This window comes from Beta vulgaris, chromosome 6 (genome assembly GCF_026745355.1).
Source record: "Beta vulgaris subsp. vulgaris cultivar EL10 chromosome 6, EL10.2, whole genome shotgun sequence".
Lineage (NCBI taxonomy): Eukaryota > Viridiplantae > Streptophyta > Magnoliopsida > Caryophyllales > Amaranthaceae > Beta > Beta vulgaris.
The window spans coordinates 18,661,508-18,684,941 of NC_079207.1; the positions used below are offsets into that span (position 1 = coordinate 18,661,508).

The window sequence follows — 23,434 nt, forward strand, 5'->3', positions numbered from 1 at the left end:
ATGGCATCCAATTTTTTGAATTATCCGAAAGGGGCTCAATTCCGCAAGATATTCAACATCTTGGGTGACAGGATCTTTAACTCTGACGGAGATTTGTGGAGATTCTAATCGATCCCTCATCGGAAGTCAAAAGTATGTGTACATTTGGGGCTACACAAGCAAAGGTGGACCAAGGGCTAGCTGTGCTACTTGAGTAGGGTTGATAATGAGAGCTCGGCCTGTTCGCGAACAATCAGGGTTCGGCTTGGTCAAAGCTCGGCTCGTGGTAGCTCAGCTCGAATTCGGGCCGAGTCCATACCTTAAAGAGTCAAGCCGAACTAGAACAAACTCAGTTCAAAAAGCTCGCGAACAGGCTCAAAAAAATTAATAAACTTTTTTTTTTTTCAAAAAAAAAAATTAATAAACTTAAAGCATGGTTATATATGCTAAAACACTTTAAAAAATTATTATACGTATCCTTTTATACAGTTTTTTTTACATTGAACAATTCATTTTTTTTCTTTTTTTATATATTTAGATCTAGTTTGTCGATTTTTCTATGTATATTTGTAAGTAATTCATTTGATTAGCATGTAAAAATGAAATAGAATATGTTTATTCGTGGTATTTTTTTTAATATAGTCTATAATTCTATAACATCCGTCAACAATTTTTTCAAATGTCGAATATGAATTTTTTGTTTGGTTTAATGTTGTTTGGTTTAATATTTTTTGGTTTATTCTTAATTTGTCTCAAATCGAGCTCAAGCTCGAGCAGAGCCAAGCCAAGCTCGAGCCTTGAGAGAAGCTCACGAGCTCAAGCCGAGCTTCACTTATCGAGCTCACGAGCCGAGCCTAGTACAGTTCGGGTTCGGCTCGTGCGATAAACACCTCTATTAACTCGAGCATGCATCCAACATGGCCTGATTATAGACTTTCAAGATGTGTTTCAAAGGCTCATGTTTGATGTTACCTGCATCATTGTCACAAAATATGATCCAGGTTCTCTATATCTTGATTTCCTCAGTTTACCCTTCTCGAAAGCACTAGATGCTGCCTAGGAAGCCATAGTTTACCACCATGTTCTTCATGAAAGCATATGGAAGCTAAACGGTGATTAGGGTTAGGTCAAGCGAAGATACTAAACCAGGCTTGGAAAATTATTGACCATTTCATCTATAACATTGTATCTAAGAAGCGACAAGATCTAAGCAGTGGAGTGGTAAAAAATTCTTCCTCAAAAGATGAAGGTGGTGTCAACCTCTTGACATCATACATGAAAGAAGAAGTTGCAATAAAAGGGGTTGATGTAAAGAATGAGAAGTTTTTAAGAGACATCATATTTAATCTGCTGATGGCAGGACGAGATACAACTAGTTCAGCTCTCACCTGGAATCTTTCGCTCATAGTGAGGAACCCTGAAGTTCAAGAGAAGATAAGAACAGAATTAAGAACAAAAGTACCAGCAACAAAAGCTTACAATTGGCATGTATTTCAAGCAGATGAGACAAAGAAGTTAGTGTATCTACATGCTGCACTTTTTGAAACCTTGAGACTATACCCTCCTGTTCCTTTCCAGCACAAATCTCCCGTTGAACCAAATTGTCCTGCCTAGTGGCCACCATGTTCACCCAAAATATGAAAACAGTATTCCCGCTATATGCAATGGGACGAATGAAGGCGATATGGGGAGAGAATTGCTCCAAATTTCAGCCTGAGAGATGGATATCAAACCAAGGGAAGATTAAACATGAACCTTCATACAAGTTCTTGGCATTCAATGCTGGTCCAAGGACTTGTCTAGGGAAAGAAATAGCATTTACTCAGATGAAGATGATAGCAGCCACCTTGATACATAACTTCCATTTTCAAGTTGTGGAGGATGACAATATCTATCCTGATGTCTCGGTTATTCTTCACATGAAACATGGGTTTAAGGTGAAGATCCATAAAAGATGGGCTTGATGAAGTGGTAAGGGAAACAAAGAACTTCTCGTGATACCTATTTTCTGATTGGGTACATAGAACCACTACATTAAGAAGCTGAGTAAACAAAGCAATATCTTAAAAAGGAACAAAGCCGGGCAACGATTCTTATGTGTCGCAGTGTCGGATAATAAAAATTAGTGAGAATTGCGATTAATAGCTGTGTGCTGGAAGGGCTGAAAGAAAACGCTTGTCCTAGTTTTTATGTAATAGCCAAACACTAATAATGTACGAGATCTACTTCTGAGCACTCTTCAAGTTTTCTCTTCTTTTGTCTTCTCAACATTTTTCATCAAATAACCTATTTCCACAAGCTAGTTGAATGACGCTTAACAGCGAAAGGCATCTCAGTGGAAAATGATGATGCTGAAACTATGACTTGTCAAAAATCATCACTATATCTCCAGAACAACAATTCCAAAAGCATTGGTATATCTGACGAAAAGGTCTTCTATAGTAATTGCCACATTTGTGGTTTGTTTGAAACCATTAAGTTTCCCATATCCTTGTAAGCAGATACAAGTAAATGCATTTCCCAGTGATCAAGTCCCAAGCAAGTACTTGTGTCATTTTCTCGTATGCAAATTGCAAGGAGGCAATTCAAAAGGATGTTGTCAGTGTGAATGTACTATAGTTCTTATTGATCAAAGTATCTGAAGCGCTTGCAAAATCAAGTAGCAGATGCTAGAAACTAATAGTATTTGGGTCGTATAAATACATACCTGTTTAGCATTGAAGAGCAACAATATTAATTTTACAGGTTCAGTTTTCCAAAAGCTGCCAAGCTACCAACCAGAGAAGGGAGAAATGAGAAACAAGGTATGCTGAAAATCAAAAGAAATAACTTAGTCGATGTGATTCTGTCAGAGGCTTCTCGAATTGTGCTATAACAGTCTCTTCTACCACAGTCCACCCATGCCAATTAGACATTTCATGATCCACCTTCTGAAAGCAGCTCTGTGAAAACCACACCATAATATCATAAGAAATAAAAGACACCAGAAGTAGACAGCACATCAAGCCATCAGCATAACAAGAAAACAGAAGCAGAGATAATGGGACACAGGCCGCAAACACGAAGGAAGATTTTACAGTTGACATATTGCTATTGATCCAAATTAAGCATCAAGGACCTTTAGTGCAAGCAGTGTATGAGTAAACATAATGGACCAGCAGCACATACAACAGATCGACTAGATAATATAATAACAAAGAAAATATCACAGATCCTTGACGCCTCTTACTAAGAATGCTACCACCATGCTTAACCATTGAAACGCATGCTAACCCAGCAGAATTAAGCTCTTTTCACAGATGTATGTATGTTGGTGCAGTCCTATTATGGATAACTTGCTTCTGACCCATCATGTTAACATGCTTCCATTTTCAGTTTCCATGTCATGTTAAGGGGGTGAACTATTACGCTACATGGGACATCACTCAACCTCAGTAACCTTGCATATAGCAGATTTAAGGAAGTTTATGCTTCATGTTTCTGATACTCCAATTGCATAAATTTCGCCGTACCGCCTATTTCACCCTAAACACCCCTTCTCCTTACCGGCAAAGGGGACAGATGAGGTCAGTGAATAGAAATGGACAGATTCAATGCTAAAAGTATCTAGATGAAATATTTAAAAATTAAAAACTTTAAGGCTTCACTAGAAGTAGACTGAGTGAGTAACTCCCACCCCCACGTACATATTAGAGGAGCTGAAAAGACCACTGGTTGAATATTTCTCAGCCATGGATTACAATGACAAAAAGTGACTTTCACATTAATTTACCCTCTACAAGTCTATGCCGTATTTGTTTTTCACCTGTATGGAGCCCGTCCAATTCGATCTAGGGTCTTCCTTTCAAAGGGAAGGATCCATGCATTTTAGATGACCATTTCAAATTCAAATGACTATATGGTGCATACAGGAGGTAACCATATGCCAAAAGTCAAAACAGCTAATAGAAAACACCTTCTCACCTTTGAACATGTATATACGATAAGAGTAATCCAATTCCAGTTCTCCAGCAGTTTTCTTTGTCCACCAGTAGCTCCATCTTGTAGAAAATAAACTAATGGAGACATGAGCTGCACTTCATAGTGCCTTGGTTCACCACAAAGGCCACATGTCCCAGGGTCACCCACATCTCCAGTAGCCAACAGAGGCTTTCCTCCAAAGGAATACCTGAAATAAGATGTCATCAGAAATAGCAACCCCTACATGCAAAAAGGAAAGCAAGGGACAGTAAACTAGTAACATCTAGGTCATGAACTGCTACCTCTATTTCTTTTTAGTTGAACTGTAATCCTTTTTGGGATGTTTTACTTTACTCGTTCTCTTATTTGGTAACTTCTCTCACTCACATGACTTTTTATACACTTACTTAATCAATGCTGTATTCCAGAGGAATTGTTGTGATTTTTTAATTTGTTGAGCTTATTATGGGAATTGGAAGTGAATCAAACCGCTTCAAAGCTTGATTACTATCTTTGATTTCTATAATCTTTCGATCAAAATCACCTTCTTGATTCCACTTATACTCTGAAGATTCCAGCTCATCACAGTTCGTACCAGGAAGTTTAGAGGCACCTTCCAAAGATTAGATACAGTGGAACAAAACGTTTCTGGACTCCAGGAGGCTTTATAGTTATCAATACCAAAATATGACAAGCCAATTTCAAATGACCACAATTTGCACAACTGATTTTATAAGGGAAAGATACTTTGCTTTCAACCGCCTGACAGGAGAAAGGAGGTAGCAGTGGTAAGTGTTAGAATATATTCAGCATATATTCTCTCATGGTATCAGATACGGTTTCGAACCAACCTATCCCTTCATCATCTTCTTCTTCCTCTCTCCTTCTTCCTTTTCCTCTCAACCATGACTGACAGCACCAAATTTCACCCTGCTCTCACTATTACTAATGTGAAATCCCTTGTCCCTGTAACATTAGATAATGAACAGGCTCTTTATCACTCTTGGGCTGCATTGTTTACGAACCTAACCCGGGTTCATGATCTATATGATCATCTTGTCCCACCCACCGAAGACCCTGCCAAAGCTGCATATATCGCTGCTAAAGCCGCCGATCCTGCCATGTGGAAGCGTCTTGACGCTGCCATCCTCCAGTGGATATATTGGACAATCTCATCTGACTTACTCCTTGCTATCCTCCGTCGTGATGACTCTGCCGAGGGTGCATGGAAACGGCTCGAAGCCTCGTTTCAGGACAATAAGGCTTCACGAGCCACTCACCTCGAGGAAGAATTCTCTAATGCCGTCTTCGAGGATCACACCACCATCGACAACTACTGCAATTTTTTACAATCTCTAGCAGACCGGCTTGCGGATGTTGATGCTCCGGTGTCTAATGGGCGGCTCGTATTACATCTCACCGGCTCCTTGCCGGAGGCATACGGCGGCACTGTTGATTTTATTCAAAATCAAGAGCCTCTCCCTTCATTTGAAAGTTGTCGATCAAGGCTCAAAATGGCGGAACGCACCATCAAAGCTCGTGCCGCACGAGAATCTGGGGACCCAGCAGCAATGCCATGGTTGCTGCCACTAGCCATGACACGCCTGAGAACTCTACTCCTAAGCGTCACAATAACAACAACAAAGGTAGGTACAACAATAAAAATAAAGGCAAAGGTAAAGTTTCTGGTCCACAAGGTGGGCCGGCGGTGGTGGTCAGTCCAGTCAGCAGCCACATCGGCAAACTACAGCATCATGGCCACAATGGGGCGGTTGGACGATTCCCCCATGTCCTTTTCCTTCCTACCCTTGGCAGCCACGGCCTACTTATACAGCCCAAAGGCCCTCTCATAGGCCTAGTATACTTGGGCCCAGACCCCAAGCTCTCAATGTTATGACTGCAAATGCTCCTTATACTCCCAGTTACACGCCTACCGACATCGACGCTGCTATGCATGCTTTATCCTTCTGTCAACCCAATGGAAATTACTACATGGATACAGGCGCAACATCTCACATGACGGCGGATGCATGTATTCTCTCTTCTTATTTCAATTCAAGCACTAAAAATCATAACATTGTAGTCGGTCATGGTAGCACTAATTAACCTCCCCCTCATCCTCCCTTTGTTCTTCAAAATGTGTTACATGCTCCGAAACTCGTCAAAAATCTGATTTCCGTTCGTCAATTCACCACTGACAATAAAGTTTCTATTTCTTTTGACCCCTTTGGTTTTTCTGTTCATGATTTACAGACGGGGACCAGACTAATGAAATGTGATAGTGTTGGGAACTTATATCCACTCTTCTCCAATTCTCAAGCCACCTCACCCACATTCAGCTTTTAGTTACTACTATGTCTCATGATATTTGGCACAATCGTTTAGGTCATCCTGGCGATAATATTATCAACTCTCTTCGTCGTAGTAACTTTATTGAATGTAATAAGGCTAATAAGATTTTTTGCTCTTCTTGTCCTCTTGGAAAACATGCTAAACTACCTTTTTATGATTCTTTATCGTACACTTTTCTTCCGTTTGATATTATTCATAGTGACCTTTGGACTTCTCCAATCGCTAGCTCTTCCGGGCACCGTTATTATGTTCTTTTTCTTGATGACTATAGCAAATTCTTTGGACTTTTCCTATTGCCAAGAAATCACAGGTCAAACAACTATTCATGTCTTTCCATGCTTTCGTTCAAACTCAATTTGAACGGAATATTAAGTCTTTTCAATGTGACAACGGCACGAAATATATAAATGGCACCCTTGAACAATTTTTCAATCATCATGGCCTAGTATTTCGTCTCTCATGTCCTCACACCTCCCCTTAAAATGGTAAAACCAAAAGACATATAAAATCTATTAATAATATCATTCGGACCCTTCTAGCTCATGCTTCTATGCCATCATGCTCTATCTATGGCGACATATCTTCTAAACATTCTTCCTTCCAAGGTCTTAGATTATATGTCTCCCGCACAAATCCTCTATAAAAGTGATCCCTCTTACTCCGATTTGCGTGTGTTTGGTTGTTTATGTTTTCCCTTACTTTCCTCCACTACCATTCACAAACTACAGCAAAGATCTACCCCTTGTGCCTATCTTGGTCCCGCTCCCAACCATCGTGGCTCAAAATGCTATGTTATGTCTAGCGGTAAAATCATAATTTCTCGTCATGTGCATTGTTGAAACAGAATTTCCTTTTTCTCAACTACACAAACCAACTCCTACAAGCTATGATTTTCTGGATGATCAGATTAATCCATCCCTCATCCATGCTCTTTCTCGGCCCTTACCACCACAAACTCCCCTGCCTCATAACATAAACCGGCCCAACTCTCCCCCCTTTACTCTCACTGGGCCGCACTCTCACCCGGGCCCAGTCACTCATCCTTCCTCTACTGCTCCTATCCAGCCCATTTCCTCTGCTGTCCAGTCACTTCAGCAGCCTCGTCTACTTCTCTTGGACTCGCCCCCCTCTCCCGGCCCAGTCCATGGCTCGCCTGCCTCGCCTACAAACACGTCAGCCCCATCGTCCTCTCCTACGGCCCATCATCCCTTAATTCCCCGCATGGCAATTCGTGCTACCAATGGCATATTTAAACCCAATCCTAAATACTCTACCAATTGTTACACTCACTCCACTATGGCCATTTCTCCTATTCCAAAAAATCCCGTTAGTGCGATCCGTGACCCCAATTGGAAATGTGCGGATGAATTTAATGCTTTAATTGATAATAAGACTTGGGAATTAGTGCCCCGCCCTTCGGATGTGAATCTTATTCGTTCTATGTGGATTTTTCGTCATAAATATAAATCTGATGGTTCCTTTGAGCGGTATAAGGCTCGTCTTGTAGGTGATGGGAAAACACAGGAGCAGGGTGTTGATTGTGATGAAACGTTTAGCCCAATGGTTAAACCTGCTACCATAAGAGCAGTTCTCAGTATTGCTGTCTCAAAATCTTGGCCGATTCATCAAATGGATGTCAAGAATGCTTTTTTACATGGTCATCTTAATGAAACAGTTTCTATGCACCAGCCCATGGGTTTTCGCGACAAAACTCATCCAAATCATGTTTGCCTTTTGAAGAAATCTTTATATGGTTTAAAACAAGCCCCTCGCGCTTGGTATCAAAGGTTTACTGAGATTGTTGCTACTATTGGGTTCTCTCACAGTAAGTCAGATCACTCTTTATTTATTTATAAGAATGGTTCTGCCACTGCTTATATTCTGTTGTACGTGGATGACATTATACTTACAGCCTCCTCTGATCGTCTTCGTAAGTACTTCATGCAACTCTTGGGTTCTGAGTCCGCTATGAAGGACCTCGGTCCTCTGAGTTATTTTTTGGGCATTATTATTACTCGTCATGCCCATGGTCTTTTTCTATCTCAGAAACAATATGCTGCAAATATTATTGAACGTGCCGGCATGTCTAACTGCAGTTCTTGTCCTACTCCTGTTGACACTAAGTCTAAGCTTAGTGCCACTCATGATGCTCCCTTTGATGATCAGACAAAATATCGAAGTCTTGTTGGTGCTCTCCAATATCTTACTTTCACTCGACCTGATATATCTTATGCTGCACAGCAGATTTGTCTTCATATGCATGCCCCGACAAATGAACATATGAGTGCTCTCAAGCATATCATACGGCATACGCTACCTTCAGGGTACTTTATCCCATGGTTTGCATTTGTATCACTCCTCTGTTGATCGTCTCATCTCCTATACAGATGTTGATTGGAGTGGGTGTTCTGACACCCGTCGTTCCATCTCTGGCTATTGTGTTTTCCTCGGGGATAATCTCATATCTTGGTCTTCTAAACGGCAGCCTACTCTTTCTCGTAGTAGTGCTGAAGCGGAATACAGAGGTGTTGCTAATGTCGTTTTCGATTCCTGCTGGATCCGGAACTTACTTCTAGAGTTACATTGTCCACTTCCGAAGGCTACTCTAGTTTACTGTGACAATGTGAGTGCGATATACTTATTCGGCAATCCTGTTCAACATCAACGCACCAAACACATTGAGATGGAAATTCACTTCGTTCGTGAGAAAGTGGCTCGCGGCAAGTCCGTGTGCTTCATGTTCCGTCCCGTTACCAAATTGCTGATATCTTTACAAAAGGGCTTCCGCGCATTCTATTTAATGATTTCAGGGACAGTCTCAGCATACGTGAACCTCCAGCTTGGACTGCGGGGGTGTGTTAGAATATATTCAGCATATATTCTCTCATTATTGTATATTATTTTGTGTAGCTTTATTTAGCAAGTTTATATTTGCTTACCTTAGTTATAGCAATCTGCTAGCTATTTTATAGCCTTCATCTAGGCATGTAATTTGTATATATTCTGTTGTTTGCAATACAATACTCACGGAATCAATTTCCTTGAGTAAGAATGGTAGGAGACATCCTGTATTTTATACTTTTATGCATCTACCATTCCCCCTTTCCTTTCCCTTTTCTTACCAATTCCCCCTCTCCCAACACAATACCCTCCTTATTCCTCCATTTTTCTTTTGGTAAGATATTCCTCCATTTCCTCAAGGCAAATGAAGAAAGGCCAAAATTTGGCTTCACTAATTAAAGCCTTATCTATTCCACCAGCTTCAAACCCTTAGTTTTTAATCCCTCAGCTTAGTCGCTTACAATCCCACCCAATCAACGACGCTTATTAGCACTAACCAGGCTTTCAAACCAAATTGCCAAACTAACATCTTCATTCCTCCAACACTCTGACTTACCGTCTCAATCACCACTAACTAAAGGGCATATTAACGCTCTTCAACGAAGAGTTGCACCTTAATATGAACCTTGGCCTTTGTTTTGAGTGACAGGAAATGAGACACTGCCAATGGTTGCTGATGTCGTGATGAAGAAGCGGATTAATACCACCTTGAGGAGAAGGTGCAAGTTTCATTATTCTTGTGATTTTCAGAGTAGGCATCTAGAATGCGTTAAAATAGTGTTGTCAAATAGAGCCACAAATACTATCCAGACCAGACAAGGTCTCTAGAACATCCTGTAGTGTAGGCAGCTTACCTGAAACATTGCTCTGGGCATTTGTCCAGTCTTTTCTTGAACTTGAGGTAAGTCCTATCTGCGTTTAAAGCTTTGTCATACTCATAGCCCTCATCTTCCCAGGTCTCTTCCTGTATTGGATCATTATTATCCTTGTAATCTTGTGCCTCCTTGGCTGAAAGTGAAGGAAGCTTTGAGCAAACAGCTGCCACATCCTGCGAAGATCTATCCTCTTGACTGTATACATAAAAGCAAGGTAGCACTGCGATTGAAAGACGTACAAGTTTCATCCTCAGATAAGAAACAAAAAATAAAAAGTGATGAAAGAAAAGAGTACAGAAAGCATGCACCAGGAGTCCAACAAAATCCTAAATGACACATAAGAGCTGAATACTATATAGAGAAAGATGCAAAAACTCTTCAAGGCTGAAGCATGATGTCAAAGTGAGATCAGGACAAGAGCGCTGAATCGCCTAGAAATCATGTCACTACCTCTATTATGGAAGCTCATTCCTCTCAAGCCACCAGATGATATCACAAAACAACAGCAAACAACACAAACAGCATATCCTTTTTAGGTAAATAAATTGGCAAAACCATAAGACAATAGACTATATGAAATCCTTGTTCCTTAATAACCTTCCTGGAAAATTTTCAATAAATTTTTGGTTTTTATTATTTCAAAAGATATTCTTCACTACATTATTAGTGATCTCTATACAAACAATTACTTTCATGGAAAATCATTTCTGGAATTCTGCATTTATAATGAACAAACTCTAGTGTAGGAGATTATAGATTAGGATTTAGGAATAATGCATAACTAAACTATCCATTATTCGACTTAAATGATAAGATGTATGATCATTAATCAAGTTTTGGAGGAGTTATCCAATTTAGAAACTGCCAAATCTAAGATTCAAGTTTACTTATAATATATGTCAAGATGAAGCTAAGAGGTGTTAAATAAAGACAAACTGCAACTCAATAGCCACTGTTTGGCCTTGTTAAAGTCTAAGAACATTGCTCCAATAATGTAGGTCATAGGTGGCAAAGCCCAAAAGAAGAGGTGCATGCAACCTCAATTGAGCTAATCAACACGCCTCCATTCATTGAGCAAGGAAGAATTAGATACTAATGCTCAGATCTAGATAGGGTTCCAGAAGTAACTTGAGATTTAAAAAGGTTACAAACTGCTTGATTTGACCTCTAAAAAAGAGTGTTGTATGCTTATTATTCAAGTTCTTCTGCATTTATTTCAGATTATTCTACCGCCTTATGAACTCCCCTCACAGGTGACAATGCTGGCAATGTATTAGATAAACACAAAATGTAAAGCAAATACTAATATGAGCTAATCCATTTAAACTCCATAAAATCGAAACAAAGCCATCCTCAAAGAGATGAAAATCTTACCAATGGTAGTGGCATCAACTTTTCTCGATTTCGGGTCCAATGTAAGTGTTTTTGCATTAATATTGGTATTATTGTTGGCGTCGTGTTTAACTAAATTAGAAGCTAAGCTTGCGGCTTCGAAAAGAGCCCTACCCAAGTCCTCCATGTTTATATCATCATCATCATCCACATCCTCCTCCAACTCAATGTCAATAGCTGAAGATGTAGAGCCAACAAGTGGTACCTCATCACAAATCCCAGGCTTCTGAACACGAATAGCACGCCAGCTATAAATAAGGTCACCAACGCCGAAACATCATAACTCATAAGGAAATCAATAATGTGGCACTTCATTCAACTATAACTATAAACACTTAAACAAGGGAATACCTTCCACAAGATGAATTTGGGCAACCAAAAACATAAATTACACGTTCTTCAATTTTCAACACTGAACCATTAATTGGTGCATATACCTATAAAAACAAAAAGGGAGGATTATATCCAACATGTAGAAAAATAAAATCATACAAGTCATTCAAAAAAAAGTACCTGTGAAATGAGGCATAATTTGGATTTACATGAAGTACACTCAAGTAAAATTCGTTCTAACAATAATTCGGGAAAAGGCCAGTCCTACAACAACAGACGCCACACAGTAAGAGTAGTTAACAATTAACATTGGAGATATCAAAAATTAAATAAAGAAAGAAAGAAAACTTACAGGAAGACCTCCAATTTTTGTTGTATAATGATCAGCAGGCTCTAGATTATCATCTGCCCAATGTCCCGGAAACCCAAGAATAACCTCCTTCATACTAATTACTAATTACAAATTACTAATAAGATGGCGTGTTTAAGGGAGGGTTTGTGAGTTCAACTGTATTTCCAAATTTTTAAGGGTTATTCAGCTAAATCTATATATATATATAAAGCAAAGTCATATTAGCTTACGTGTCAAACTCTTAAACAGTTTGCCAAATGTCGCTTCTAAATTGATCCTCCACTTTCAATCGCCACGTGTATAGTACCATTCATGTCCATATTTGTTGATGTGTCGGTTCCATATAAAAAATAGGCGTGTGCCACTCAATCTATATTTTAGGAAATCAATCCCCGCATAATCCTCAATTGCTTTAAATAGGAATAGTATCTTTGGACTCCCTATCATATCCCATAATTCACGGCTATGATCTTAATAACATTGAAAAACAGTGAATTTCATATACAAAAGATTATGCAAAAAAATTATTTTACTAATGGTGTTTATAAATACTGTCATTTTCTTAGCATACAACATGCAGAGTTCTCACTTTCTCATTCATCCTAGCTCAACGACCTTCAATACAAATCCGTATAAGGCCCATTAACATCTATTGCACTCAAAAATAGTTGGGACAATTCATTGGAGTTTAGCAAAATAGATGCTGTGAAAGTCTAGAAATTCAAGCAATTGCTTTAGTGTGTTCCGCGAATACATTTCTAAAGTTGTTGCAGTTGGAGTTACCATAGAACTAAATTTTCTATTACAAATATGAATCAAAAAACTTTAGCAGACATATTGAAACGATGTTCAACATACTTGAATTTTCTATTGGCATCATAAGTTACAATCATTCAGTGAAATCAGTTTTATATGCACGCGATGCGTGTGAAAATATGTAGAAAATCAAATTAATTGTTAATTATATCTAATAAATTAGGAATTTTTTTGTTGACTGTTTTCTTTTTGTAATGCCTTTTTTATCTTTTTTTACTTTTAAAATTAATTAGGTAGTTTCCTTTTCTATTTTTACTTTTTGTATTTTTTAATAAAAGTAAGTAGTTATCTTTTTTTTTTTTCTATTTTTTGGCGTCCTATCCTTCTCGACATATAAAATAGAGATATAGAATCTAAAGAAAAAAATATATAAGTTACTATTATGCTAGAAAAAATCAAGCCAAATATATTTGAAGCAGTTACACATAGTTTTGTATTGCAATAAAATACAATCCAAAGTAATTTGTTCGAGCGCTCTTCATGTCCAAGGTGATAAATAAATCCAATCATCAACCCTTATGTGTAAGTTTGTGGTTTAGTATATGTACTATGAAGGATTAGTCTATTGTTATGAAAAACATTATAGGATAAGTATACTATGAATGGTACTATGAAGAATTAGTATGCAAACGAAAATTATGAAGGATTAGTATAATCGTATATGAAGATGGGTCTTTAGAATACTATATATGAAGGATAGTTTTAAGGAGAGGGAATCCATTAACAATTATTAGAAGATTAGTACAGTGCTAAACTTATGTGAAAAGATTAGTATGGAGATGATATTAAAAAGCATAATATGAAGAATAATAAAGTATTAAAATTTAGCAACCACTTTATTCATGATAGAATTGAAGGATACCTTCATCTTTCGCAAGAGGGTGATTATATGATGTCGGTTTTTTTTTTTGTTAAATAATGGAATTAGGGCCTGTTCTCTTCGGCATAAAACAGCTGAACTGAACTGAACTGAACTGAACTTATTGGAGCTGAACTGAACTGAACTTATCAGAGCTGAACTGAACTGAACTGAATTGAATTGAATTTAATTGAATTGAATTGAAATTAACTGAATGTAATAAATATATAAATAATATTTTAAAAAAGAATAATATGAATATTAAATAATAATTATAAAGATAAGTAATAATAATGAATAGTAATAATAATAGTATTTTGGATATTTTTAAATGATAGTTATAAATATATAATATTAATAATCATAAATTAATAATAATAATAATTAATGATAATAATGATAATTAATAATAATTATTTTATATTATTTGTATTAATATATTAATACTTGATGATGATATGTAATAACAATAATATCTGAGAAGTAAATTAATATTACTATTTTAATAATTAGATTTAATAATATAAAAATATTTAGTAATAAAAATAATGATTGGGTTGGACCGCAAAAATTACATCATAAACCGTCTTGACGCGATTTGATTGGTTTATGGGCTAAAAAAAAGTGGGTTTATTTGTGCTTCCACCTAAATCATGTTCCTCCTAATAATAATAGTAATAATAATGAGTAAAGCTATAATAAACAAAATAATATATAGAAACAACAACAACAACAATAATAATAATAATAATAATAATAATAATAATAATAATAATAATACTTAATAGTAATGATATATAATTAAATAATAATAATAATCATAATAATAATAATAATAATAATAATAATAATAATAATAATAATAAGAAGAAGAAGAAGAAGAAGAGTAATTAGTAAAATAAATTATACCAACATAATAATAATATTTAACAAAATAATTATAAAAGAATGGAGCTGAACTGAACTGAACTGAACTGAACTTATTGGAGCTGAACTGAACTGAACTTATTGGAGCTGAACTGAACTGAACTGAACTGAAAATAAGCTGGGGAGAACAGGCCCTTAGATTTTCCCCTTATATAATATAACTACAATTTATGGAAATGATGTGAAACATAATATTTTTTACAATTTTAACAATATTCATGTGAGATATGGAAGGTTCACATATATTTTTCATAATTTTAAAGTAATATATATGGTTCACTAAAAGGTTGGGTTTTCAAAATTTTTGAAGGTAACATATGCCAACTACCAAGTCCTTATTGAAAGTTGAGTTTTCAGAAATTTTGAAGGTAACAAAAATTTTCAAAAATGGAAACCTTATTCACGTGTTTAGAGGAATGGAATCCTTATTGAATGTTGTATGTATATAAAGATTTAACAACTGATATATTTACGAAACTGCCAATTTTCCCTTAAAAGGAAAAAAAAATAAACTGCCAATTTAAAAAATAAGTGTCTAACACTTCATCTATATATATTGACTAACGCAACTGTTCATCTATGTAATTTCCTCTTCCCTTAGTCTTCTCAAATCCCTCCACTTAATTGTGATAACTGTTTTTAGTGTCAATGAAGCTCGAAGTAATCCTTAGTATGAATTATGATGACATAAGAATGGTTAATGGAAAATTTCTATCTCCTAACTGAGAATTCTTTTTTTTTTACCAAGAAGACATGGGTTTGACAATTTTACGATCGGGTTGTGTTAGATACTTAGATATGATAAGGTATCCAAGAAGTTTTACTTTAGGAGGTCGTTTGGTTCACCTCAAATTCCACTGGAATTCGGATTTCCTAAGAAGTACAAAATAGGTTAGTTGTTTGGTATGCAGAAAATAGGGAATTCATGGGAAATAAAATTTCCAAGGACATGGAAATTCCTATGTAGTGTAGGAAATTAATCACCAACCCCCCTCTTGGTGATTAGAAATTCTTGTGTTAATTACAAATTTCTATGCTCAACCAAACACCCAAAGCCAAATCCTAGGGAACAGACAAAGGAATTTACTTTCCATGAAATAAGATTTCCCATAGGAATTAAGTTCCAACGGTAACCAAATGAGTCTTAGATATTGACCTAAATTCAGACTTGAAGAGCTAAAGTTGAGTATGAATACTCCTCAACTTTGGATTATTAAACATTTTTTTATTGTGACAACATGGTATTGTACAAGTTGCATAATATTTGGCCAAGAGCTCAAAAGGTGTCCAAGAATTTCTTTGAAGAGGTGAACTTGAACAATGAAGAACACCCACCAAATTCAGTTCCATTCAGTTCAGTTCCATTCAGTTCCGTTCAGTTCAATTCAGTTTAGCTCAGCTCAGCTCTGGACAATACTTTTACTCTCACATATCACTATTCATTTCAGTTCAGTTCAATTCAGTTCAGTTCAATTCAATTCAGTTCCATTCAGTTCCGTTCAGTTCAATTCAGTTTAGCTCAGCTCAGCTCTGGACAATACTTTTACTCTCACATATCACTATTCATTTCAGTTCAGTTCAACTCAGTTTAGTTCAGTTCAGTTCAGCTGTTTTATACCGAAGAGAACATGCCCTAATTGTTGTTTATCAAATTTGATTAGTTTTGCTCTTATTATAGAAGAATTGATCTTTTGTTTATATTCATTGGCACCATCTCAACGTTTTAAATTTTGTATTACTTTTGATTTTATTAAAAAAAATTGTAATGAAATTGTTCTTTAAAATGATTTGGCTAATTATATCAGCGTTTCCGTTGTCATTCTAAGAGAAGATTGTGTTTCATATAAAAAATTGAATTATTTATGTAATAGAAATTTAATCTAATTATCTCTCATAGTGTCAAACAAACTATATTATGGAAAAAATAACTCTAAGATCCGAAAAGAATACGTCATATAATGATTAAGAAATATAGAGCAAATCATGACAAAACATCGCAATATCCATTTGATTTTTATGAGCAAAATGGTTATTTTTTTTTGAACTGCCACATAAAACCTCCCGTGCATTTTTGCACGGGTTAAAAACTAGTACTGGTAATATTCTGGAGTTTTACCTCTAATGTGTGTAAGATACGAGTTTTTAATCTTCCAATTTCTGGAAAATCTCGATTTACGATTTCGTCGAAAAATAGTATTTTTTTTTTTTTTCACTATTTTATCTGTTTCCTCAATCTGGATTTTGGGGGAGGTAATTTGATGACGGAAATATGATAGTGTGACTGTGACTGTGATTCTTCGTCAAGTTCTCAAATACGAACTGAAAACGGTATATTTTTTTATTTTTTAAAGTGAAAAACGGTAAGATATATTATTATGAAACATCAAGTTCTGTCAAGGCTAAAATACCTTGAGGAAACTCATCAACAAAAATTTGTTCAAACCCCATATTTGGGGAAGTCTAGCAATTAAATGTGTAACCATATTTCCGCCCCATTCAACGTGTGAGACATAACAAGAGCCAAAATTATTTCCAACCAAACAAATATCCCCTACTAACATGTCCAAAGGAGACCGCTCCATCTTCTTGGAATAAACAGCTTTCGAAAGATTGAGGGCATCAGTTTCAAATTCCACCTGAGTAAAACCATATCTTCTCGCTATTAGGAGGCCAAAATTGGCAGTAGCTGCCTCGGCCAGAGCAGCAGACCAGTGGGCTTGAATCCTTCACACAGCAGCCAGCAAAACCTCGCCATTCTCCCCCCTAATAACCACGCCCAGACCAACCCCAGCAGCGCCTTAAATTGCAGCATCGGAATTGACCCGACAGTATCCCTCCCTTGGAGGAATCCAGCTCAATCGAGAAGGAAAAGCACTCGATCCAAGAGATCGTTTCATCACCGCAGCAGCATAGACCTGATATTCTTGTACAAGTTTCACAAAACCCGCAGCTCCAACCTCCCTACTGGCCTAAGGTTCATTATGTGTCACAGAGTTGCGATAAGACCACGAGGCCCAAGCAAGTGTCATCAAGGACAGCAAGTCCTGCTTCTCCAACTTGGATCTCATCCACACAAATAAGTCCATAAACGAAGACAACGGAGCATCACTAACATACTGGAAAAAGGGGGAGTGCTCTCAAATAGGTGACACTAAAAAGCAGTGAAAAACGGAATGGACAATAGACCCGTTAATACCCGGACAAAAGCTGCAGCATGCATCATCAACAATATATCGCTCATAAAGTCTACCTTCGTTGCTAGAGCCCCTGAACACGCCCTCCAAACAAAAATGACTTAGCTTGGGGGGGCCACTGATATTCCACACGATTCTCCATATCTCGCTATTATCACCACCAAACCTCGCTGCCCACCCCCTCAAATGACCCAATCTTTCCAACCAATAACCAGATTTTGTTGAATAAATCTCATCAGTCGCTGGCCACCAATAAAGAACATCACTAGGTTTCCTCTCGCTAAGAGGAATATCAAGCACAAGTGCCTTATCTGCCTCAGTAAGATACATAGAGAGTGCTTCATCATCCCATCCTCCATTCTCATGAATAAAATCCGCCACTCGGAGATCTGCATGACTCTCTAAATTAGGAGTTGGGACCAAACAAAACGAGTCACCTGGAAGCCACACATCATCCTACACCTTGATATCCTGTCCATCTCCCACCCGCCATTTCAGGCCCTCTAGCAATAAAGATTTCGCACCCCCACACACTACGCCACACATAACTTGGATCAAAACCCCGCAACGCCTGCAAAAAAGTATCATTTTTGTAATATCGAGCACTCATCACTTTATGGACTAGGGAACTAGTATCACACATCAACCTCCAACCCTGTTTTGCAACAAGGGCTTGGTTAAAGATTTTGAGGTCTCGGAAACCCAAGCCACCATATGATTTTAGCAGACACATTTTTTTCCCAACTAAGCCAATATATTTTCCTTTATGTTTTCCTAGCACCCCACCAAAACCTTGCATACATAGAATTAATTTCATCAAGAATACCCACTGGGATGGCAAACAGACTCATCATGTAAGTTGGGATGGATTGAATAACAGCTTTTATTAACACTTCCTTTCCGGCACAGGATAATAATTTTTCTTTCCATCCCTGTAATTTCTTCCAAACCCGCTCCTTCAATACTGCAAACACCATGCTTTTTGACCTCCCTATCACCGTCGGGAGTCCCAGCTATTTTTCATATCTTGCTACTTCCTGAACCGCCCCTAATAACGTTCTAATCTCCTCTCTTTTGATATCATCCACATTTTTACTAAAGGACACTTCAAATTTGTTGAAATTAATTTTCTGACCAGATGCTCTTTCATAAGTACTGAGAATATCAGCCACCACAAAGCATTCCTGAAATGTAGCTCTAGCAAACAGAATATTTGTCATCAGCAAAAATTAAGTGTGCAATACGAGGAGCAGTACGACATACCCGAGCCCTCCATCCACCGCTTTTGTTAGTAAACTTGAGAAAGCCTCAACACACAGGAGAAATAAGTACGGGGACAACGGATCTCCCTGTCGAAGTCCCCGCGTTGGTATAATGTTCCCAATCACCTTGCCATTTAGCTTAAAAGAGTATGAAACACTTGAAAGACAGTACATGACACGTCTCACCCAGCCATCAGAGAACCCAAGTTTAAACATAACCTTCTCTAAAAAACCCACTCAACTCTTTCATAAGCCTTGCTCATATCCAGTTTAAAAGCCATTAGCCCATTTTTTCCGTCACCTCTTCTTTTCATACAATGAAAAATTTTAAAAGCAACCATAGAATTATCAGTTATAAGTCTCCCAAGCACAAACACATTCTGGTGCACAGAAATAAGATCAGATAAAAATAATTTGAGCCTATTAGCCATCATTTTCGAAATTATCTTATAAAGCACAGAATAAAGACTAATAGGCCTAAAATCACGTTGAGGATGCTGGCACTTAGGAATAAGCACAATACACATTTTGTTCAGTACATCGTATCTGCAGCCCCATCCCACCATTTTATAATAAAATGCACAATATCATGACCAACAATATGCCAGAACCGCTAATAGAATAATGCATGCATACCGTCAATTCTAGGAGCTTTATTTGGATGCATCTGAAAGAGAGCTACACGAATTTCCTCCGCCTTAGGCGTCGCCAATAGGATTCTTGTAATCTATGCAAATCATTAAGCTCACTAACAAGGTCACGACATTTTTCGAACATAACTCCATCCGGGGGTTTACTCTGCAAAGTTGCAGCTTCTCTTCCTTCAGCTTTATTCGTTTAATGTCCCCAAAAGTGGCAGCAGCCCACCTTCTAAGAGCATTTGAACATACCTCTACCTTATGCGCAACATTCTCGTCCCCACTACTCTCCCACACCTGCTTTACAACATCACCACACCCTGTATTCGACAACCATAACGCCTCAAAATGAAAATCTCGCTGGCCATTCCGCCAATGACGAACTTCCTCAGTGCTCAAAAGAATAGGTGCATGATCAGATTTGTTAATGGGAAAATTACATACCCAGCACTGCGGAAACAAATCACTCCAATCATCACTAGCAAGATACCTATCTAATCTTTCTCGAATCCTACTACTTTCATCACTACCCCTACGCCAAGTGAAGGTACCGCCACGAAACCCCAAGTCATGGATTTCACACAATTCCAGCACCTCTCTAAAAGCATCCATCAGACCTTCTCTTCTAACCACGCCCTCATCCTTTTCAGAGGCATGCATGATTTCATTAAAATCTCCAAAAAACACTATGGGTAGGGAGACAGTATCACAAAGCTCACCCATCAACCTCCATGTGAGGTGTTTATTAGTAGCATCGGGACAATCGCAAATCCCCACTGCTGCCCATGTGGTATATCCTCGTCATTAAGGACCTCGACTAAAACACGATGAGAAGAATAGGACACAACCTTCACATTTAAGTCCCGCCACCAAAACCCAATCCCACCCGATAATCCAATACTACTAAGATACAACCCATTCGTGAAACCACATTTCTCTTTAACTAACTCCAGCTTCTTCGACTCAATCATAGTTTCCATCAAGAAAACCATGTTAGGTTGGTCCCTCCAACACCAAGATTGGAGGGTTTTAATTGTCCTAGTGTTGCTCAAACCCTGACAGTTCCAACTAAATATTTTCCTTGTCCTTCACAGGGTTGATTACAATCAACCTCCGCTACTGTCAAGGGACAAACATCCCTATCAACATCATCCGCAGCTTTAATTATCTTCCCTAGCGTATCCATGTCATCCATATTCACATTATCCCCATCCATCTCACATCCCCCATCACCCTCATATATTCATTTCCCCCTGTATAGTTCAGCATCATTGTTGCCCACGGTCTTATTTCCACCTGACACAGATTTTCTAATAGCCTTTTTATGTTTACGTGGGGAAACACTCACACAACCTATAGAAAATAAAGGTGGATTTAACTCCTCATTACTAACAATAAGAGGGCTAACAAAATTTTGTAAGTCGTCCCCCACCTCCCTTGCATCCTTTTGTGGCTCCTCTCCCATCTCCCACACTTTTGACCACCATCCCACACAACATTATTATCTTCAGTACTCGAAATAAGATAAGCAACACCTACCTTGGTAAAGGACTCAACGTGCCCACCTTGACATGGCTCCATGACGTGGTGCTCCGGAGTAAGCGAAATGTTCCCACCCTCATGATGCTCCATAGAAGGCTTCATTGAGCTGCCTTTGAACTCCACCCGCACCTCTTTGTTATCATGCTTCACCCCAACACCATCAGCCTCCTCCGCCTGCACACTCTCCGGGCTTTCAGTAGGGGTCTCGAGCGAGTAGGTCCTCGAACCATGTAGAAATTTTCGTGACTCCTCCTGTTTCTTTGCGAAACCCTTACGTGGGGATGCTTCAAGCCACATCACCCACTGTTTCTCATCCTCTCGGTCATCTTCAGGGACCACGTTGCAATCTCGCTCGATATGCCCAATAATTCCACATACATAGCAAAAAGTGGGCAGACCTTCGTATTTTACCTCAATCATAACAATTGACCACTGCTACTAGTATTTTTTGCACTCTTCGCAATGGACTATTGATATTTACCATCCCCCTAACCCGCGCTGAGTTTTCCCACAAAATTCCGTCAGTTTCAATATCCAATACCTCCCCCAAACTACTACCAATCCTCCTAACATGATTCTCGGTCCTACTGTCAAGAGGCAGATTATAAAGTCTAATCCAGAACGGACAGATATTAAGGGCAATCTCATATGGTTGTAAGTCATTAGTAATTTCGTTCATCATCACTAAGTGTTGATCGAAATTCCACGGTCTTCCTTCAAGAAATTTCGCACGATCACGGGCAGTGGCAAATTGAACAACGAACAACGCATTCTCAATCGTCCGGAATAATGCGCTTTTGGATATGGCCCATATTTGATTCATTGTTGGTCTTACAGTGACAACTTTTCCCACAAGCGACAACTCAATAATGAAATTACAAACATTTGATTGAATATCATCAAAATTGACAATACTCTCTTCATCTTCGGTGATTTTCAATTGTGAACATCTAACTATTATGTCTTCTGCCATCGAAAAGTGTAATCAGATCCCTGTACAGGGACACCAATTCCCTCGATCCGTGACCAAAAGCTCGAGAAACAAGACTTCGCACTCAAACCCTAGTTTTGCCTAGAGAGAGACTTTAGAAATTTTTTTACTTAGAACATGTGTAAATCGGTAAATCCGATCCGTGGCCACAACCCATAATAAAAATGGTGAATTCGAGCCCCTTTAGTTGTTGTTTTTAATTTTCTGTTTTCAATTTTTATAATCAAAAACCAAAATACGAAAATTTTAGGTCCCGTTTGGCATCACCATCAGTTTTCAGTTTTTGGTTTTTATGATTTTAGAATCATATGATATAAGTAATATTATAAACTTAAACTTGGTCATAATGATTGTAATCATGCAAATTTTGAAAACTGATAACTAAAAACTGGAAACTACTTTTTCTGGTTTTCATATTATGGTTTTTGGTTTTCAAAAAAACTGAAAACTGAAAACAGAAAACGATAACGAACGGACCCTTAAGTTTTTAATTTTTTGTTGTCAGTTTCAAAAATTGACATGTCTAGTATTAAGTTTACTATATGATATACTCTTTTATATCATATGACCATTATATTCGTTAAACCAAAAATTAAAAGTAATGTCGAAAAGGCCCTTGCTTTGTGAATTGTGATCGAGGGTTTTACAAAACTTTTTCCAACCTCGAAACTATATCCGGTTCTTTTCAATTTATTCTTGATAATCTAACATATATATAAAAACTTTATTTAACTGGACTCATCTAAACTTAATTGATCTTATCTAAAATTCTAAACCTTTATAATCCTTATTAGAACTTATCGAAACTTATTAGACCTTCTTTTGTGAGCATATCAATCCTTATATTTGCTTAACTGAACTTATATAGATCTTACGAGACCTTATTTGAACTTATTATTTCTTATAAAGACTAAAAGTAAATTGAACATAGTAGGACATGGGTTTGATTCTTGCCTATTTACAATTTTTGGGGTTTCCATATCCTTCTCCTTGCAAGGGATTCTCATCTTACCTAAAAAAATATCGAATATTTCGTAAACTGTAAATATTAAAGTTTATGGATCTTTCACCAAATATCCTGAGATTATAGGAAATCCACCTTACCATCAACTAAACATTAG

At 37.6% G+C, this 23,434-nt stretch overlaps 2 protein-coding genes across 5 annotated transcripts; one reads left to right on the forward strand and one right to left on the reverse strand.

Moving 5' to 3' along the window:
• The first annotated feature begins 1,254 nt into the window (after positions 1-1,254).
• Positions 1,255-1,943, forward strand: LOC104896224 (alkane hydroxylase MAH1). The gene is given in 3 exon segments (XM_048647142.2): positions 1,255-1,566; positions 1,568-1,612; positions 1,614-1,943. Coding segments are annotated over 3 exon segments (687 nt in total).
• A 696-nt stretch (positions 1,944-2,639) lies between these two features.
• LOC104896079 (probable 20S rRNA accumulation protein 4) lies at positions 2,640-12,223 on the reverse strand. Of its 4 annotated transcripts, XM_010682773.3 has the most exons (7): positions 12,085-12,222; positions 11,913-11,996; positions 11,751-11,836; positions 11,382-11,647; positions 9,987-10,227; positions 3,943-4,147; positions 2,640-2,921 (listed from the first exon to the last, which is right to left on the reverse strand). In XM_010682773.3, the coding sequence occupies exons 1-7, from the start codon at positions 12,175-12,177 to the stop codon at positions 2,796-2,798; spliced, it is 1,101 nt and encodes a 366-aa protein (XP_010681075.2). In that variant the 5' UTR covers positions 12,178-12,222; the 3' UTR covers positions 2,640-2,795. The 4 variants fall into 4 exon arrangements, with proteins under 4 accessions (XP_010681075.2, XP_057251910.1, XP_057251911.1 ...); XM_057395927.1 differs by lacking the exon at positions 11,913-11,996 and having other exon boundaries at positions 12,085-12,206; XM_057395928.1 differs by lacking the exon at positions 12,085-12,222 and having other exon boundaries at positions 11,382-11,625; positions 11,913-11,948.
• Between the last annotated feature and the right edge of the window lie 11,211 nt (positions 12,224-23,434).

Coding starts and splice junctions, on each gene's coding strand:
- LOC104896079 (XM_010682773.3), bottom strand. CDS start 12,177: ATGAAGGAGGTTATTCTTGGGTTTCCGGGACATTGGGCAGATGATAAT. Junction 10,228..11,381: donor AGTTGATGCCACTACCATTG/GTAAGATTTTCA, acceptor TTTCAATCGCAG/TGCTACCTTGCTTTTATGTA. Junction 4,148..9,986: donor TGCCCAGAGCAATGTTTCAG/GTAAGCTGCCTA, acceptor ATCTTATTTCAG/GTATTCCTTTGGAGGAAAGC.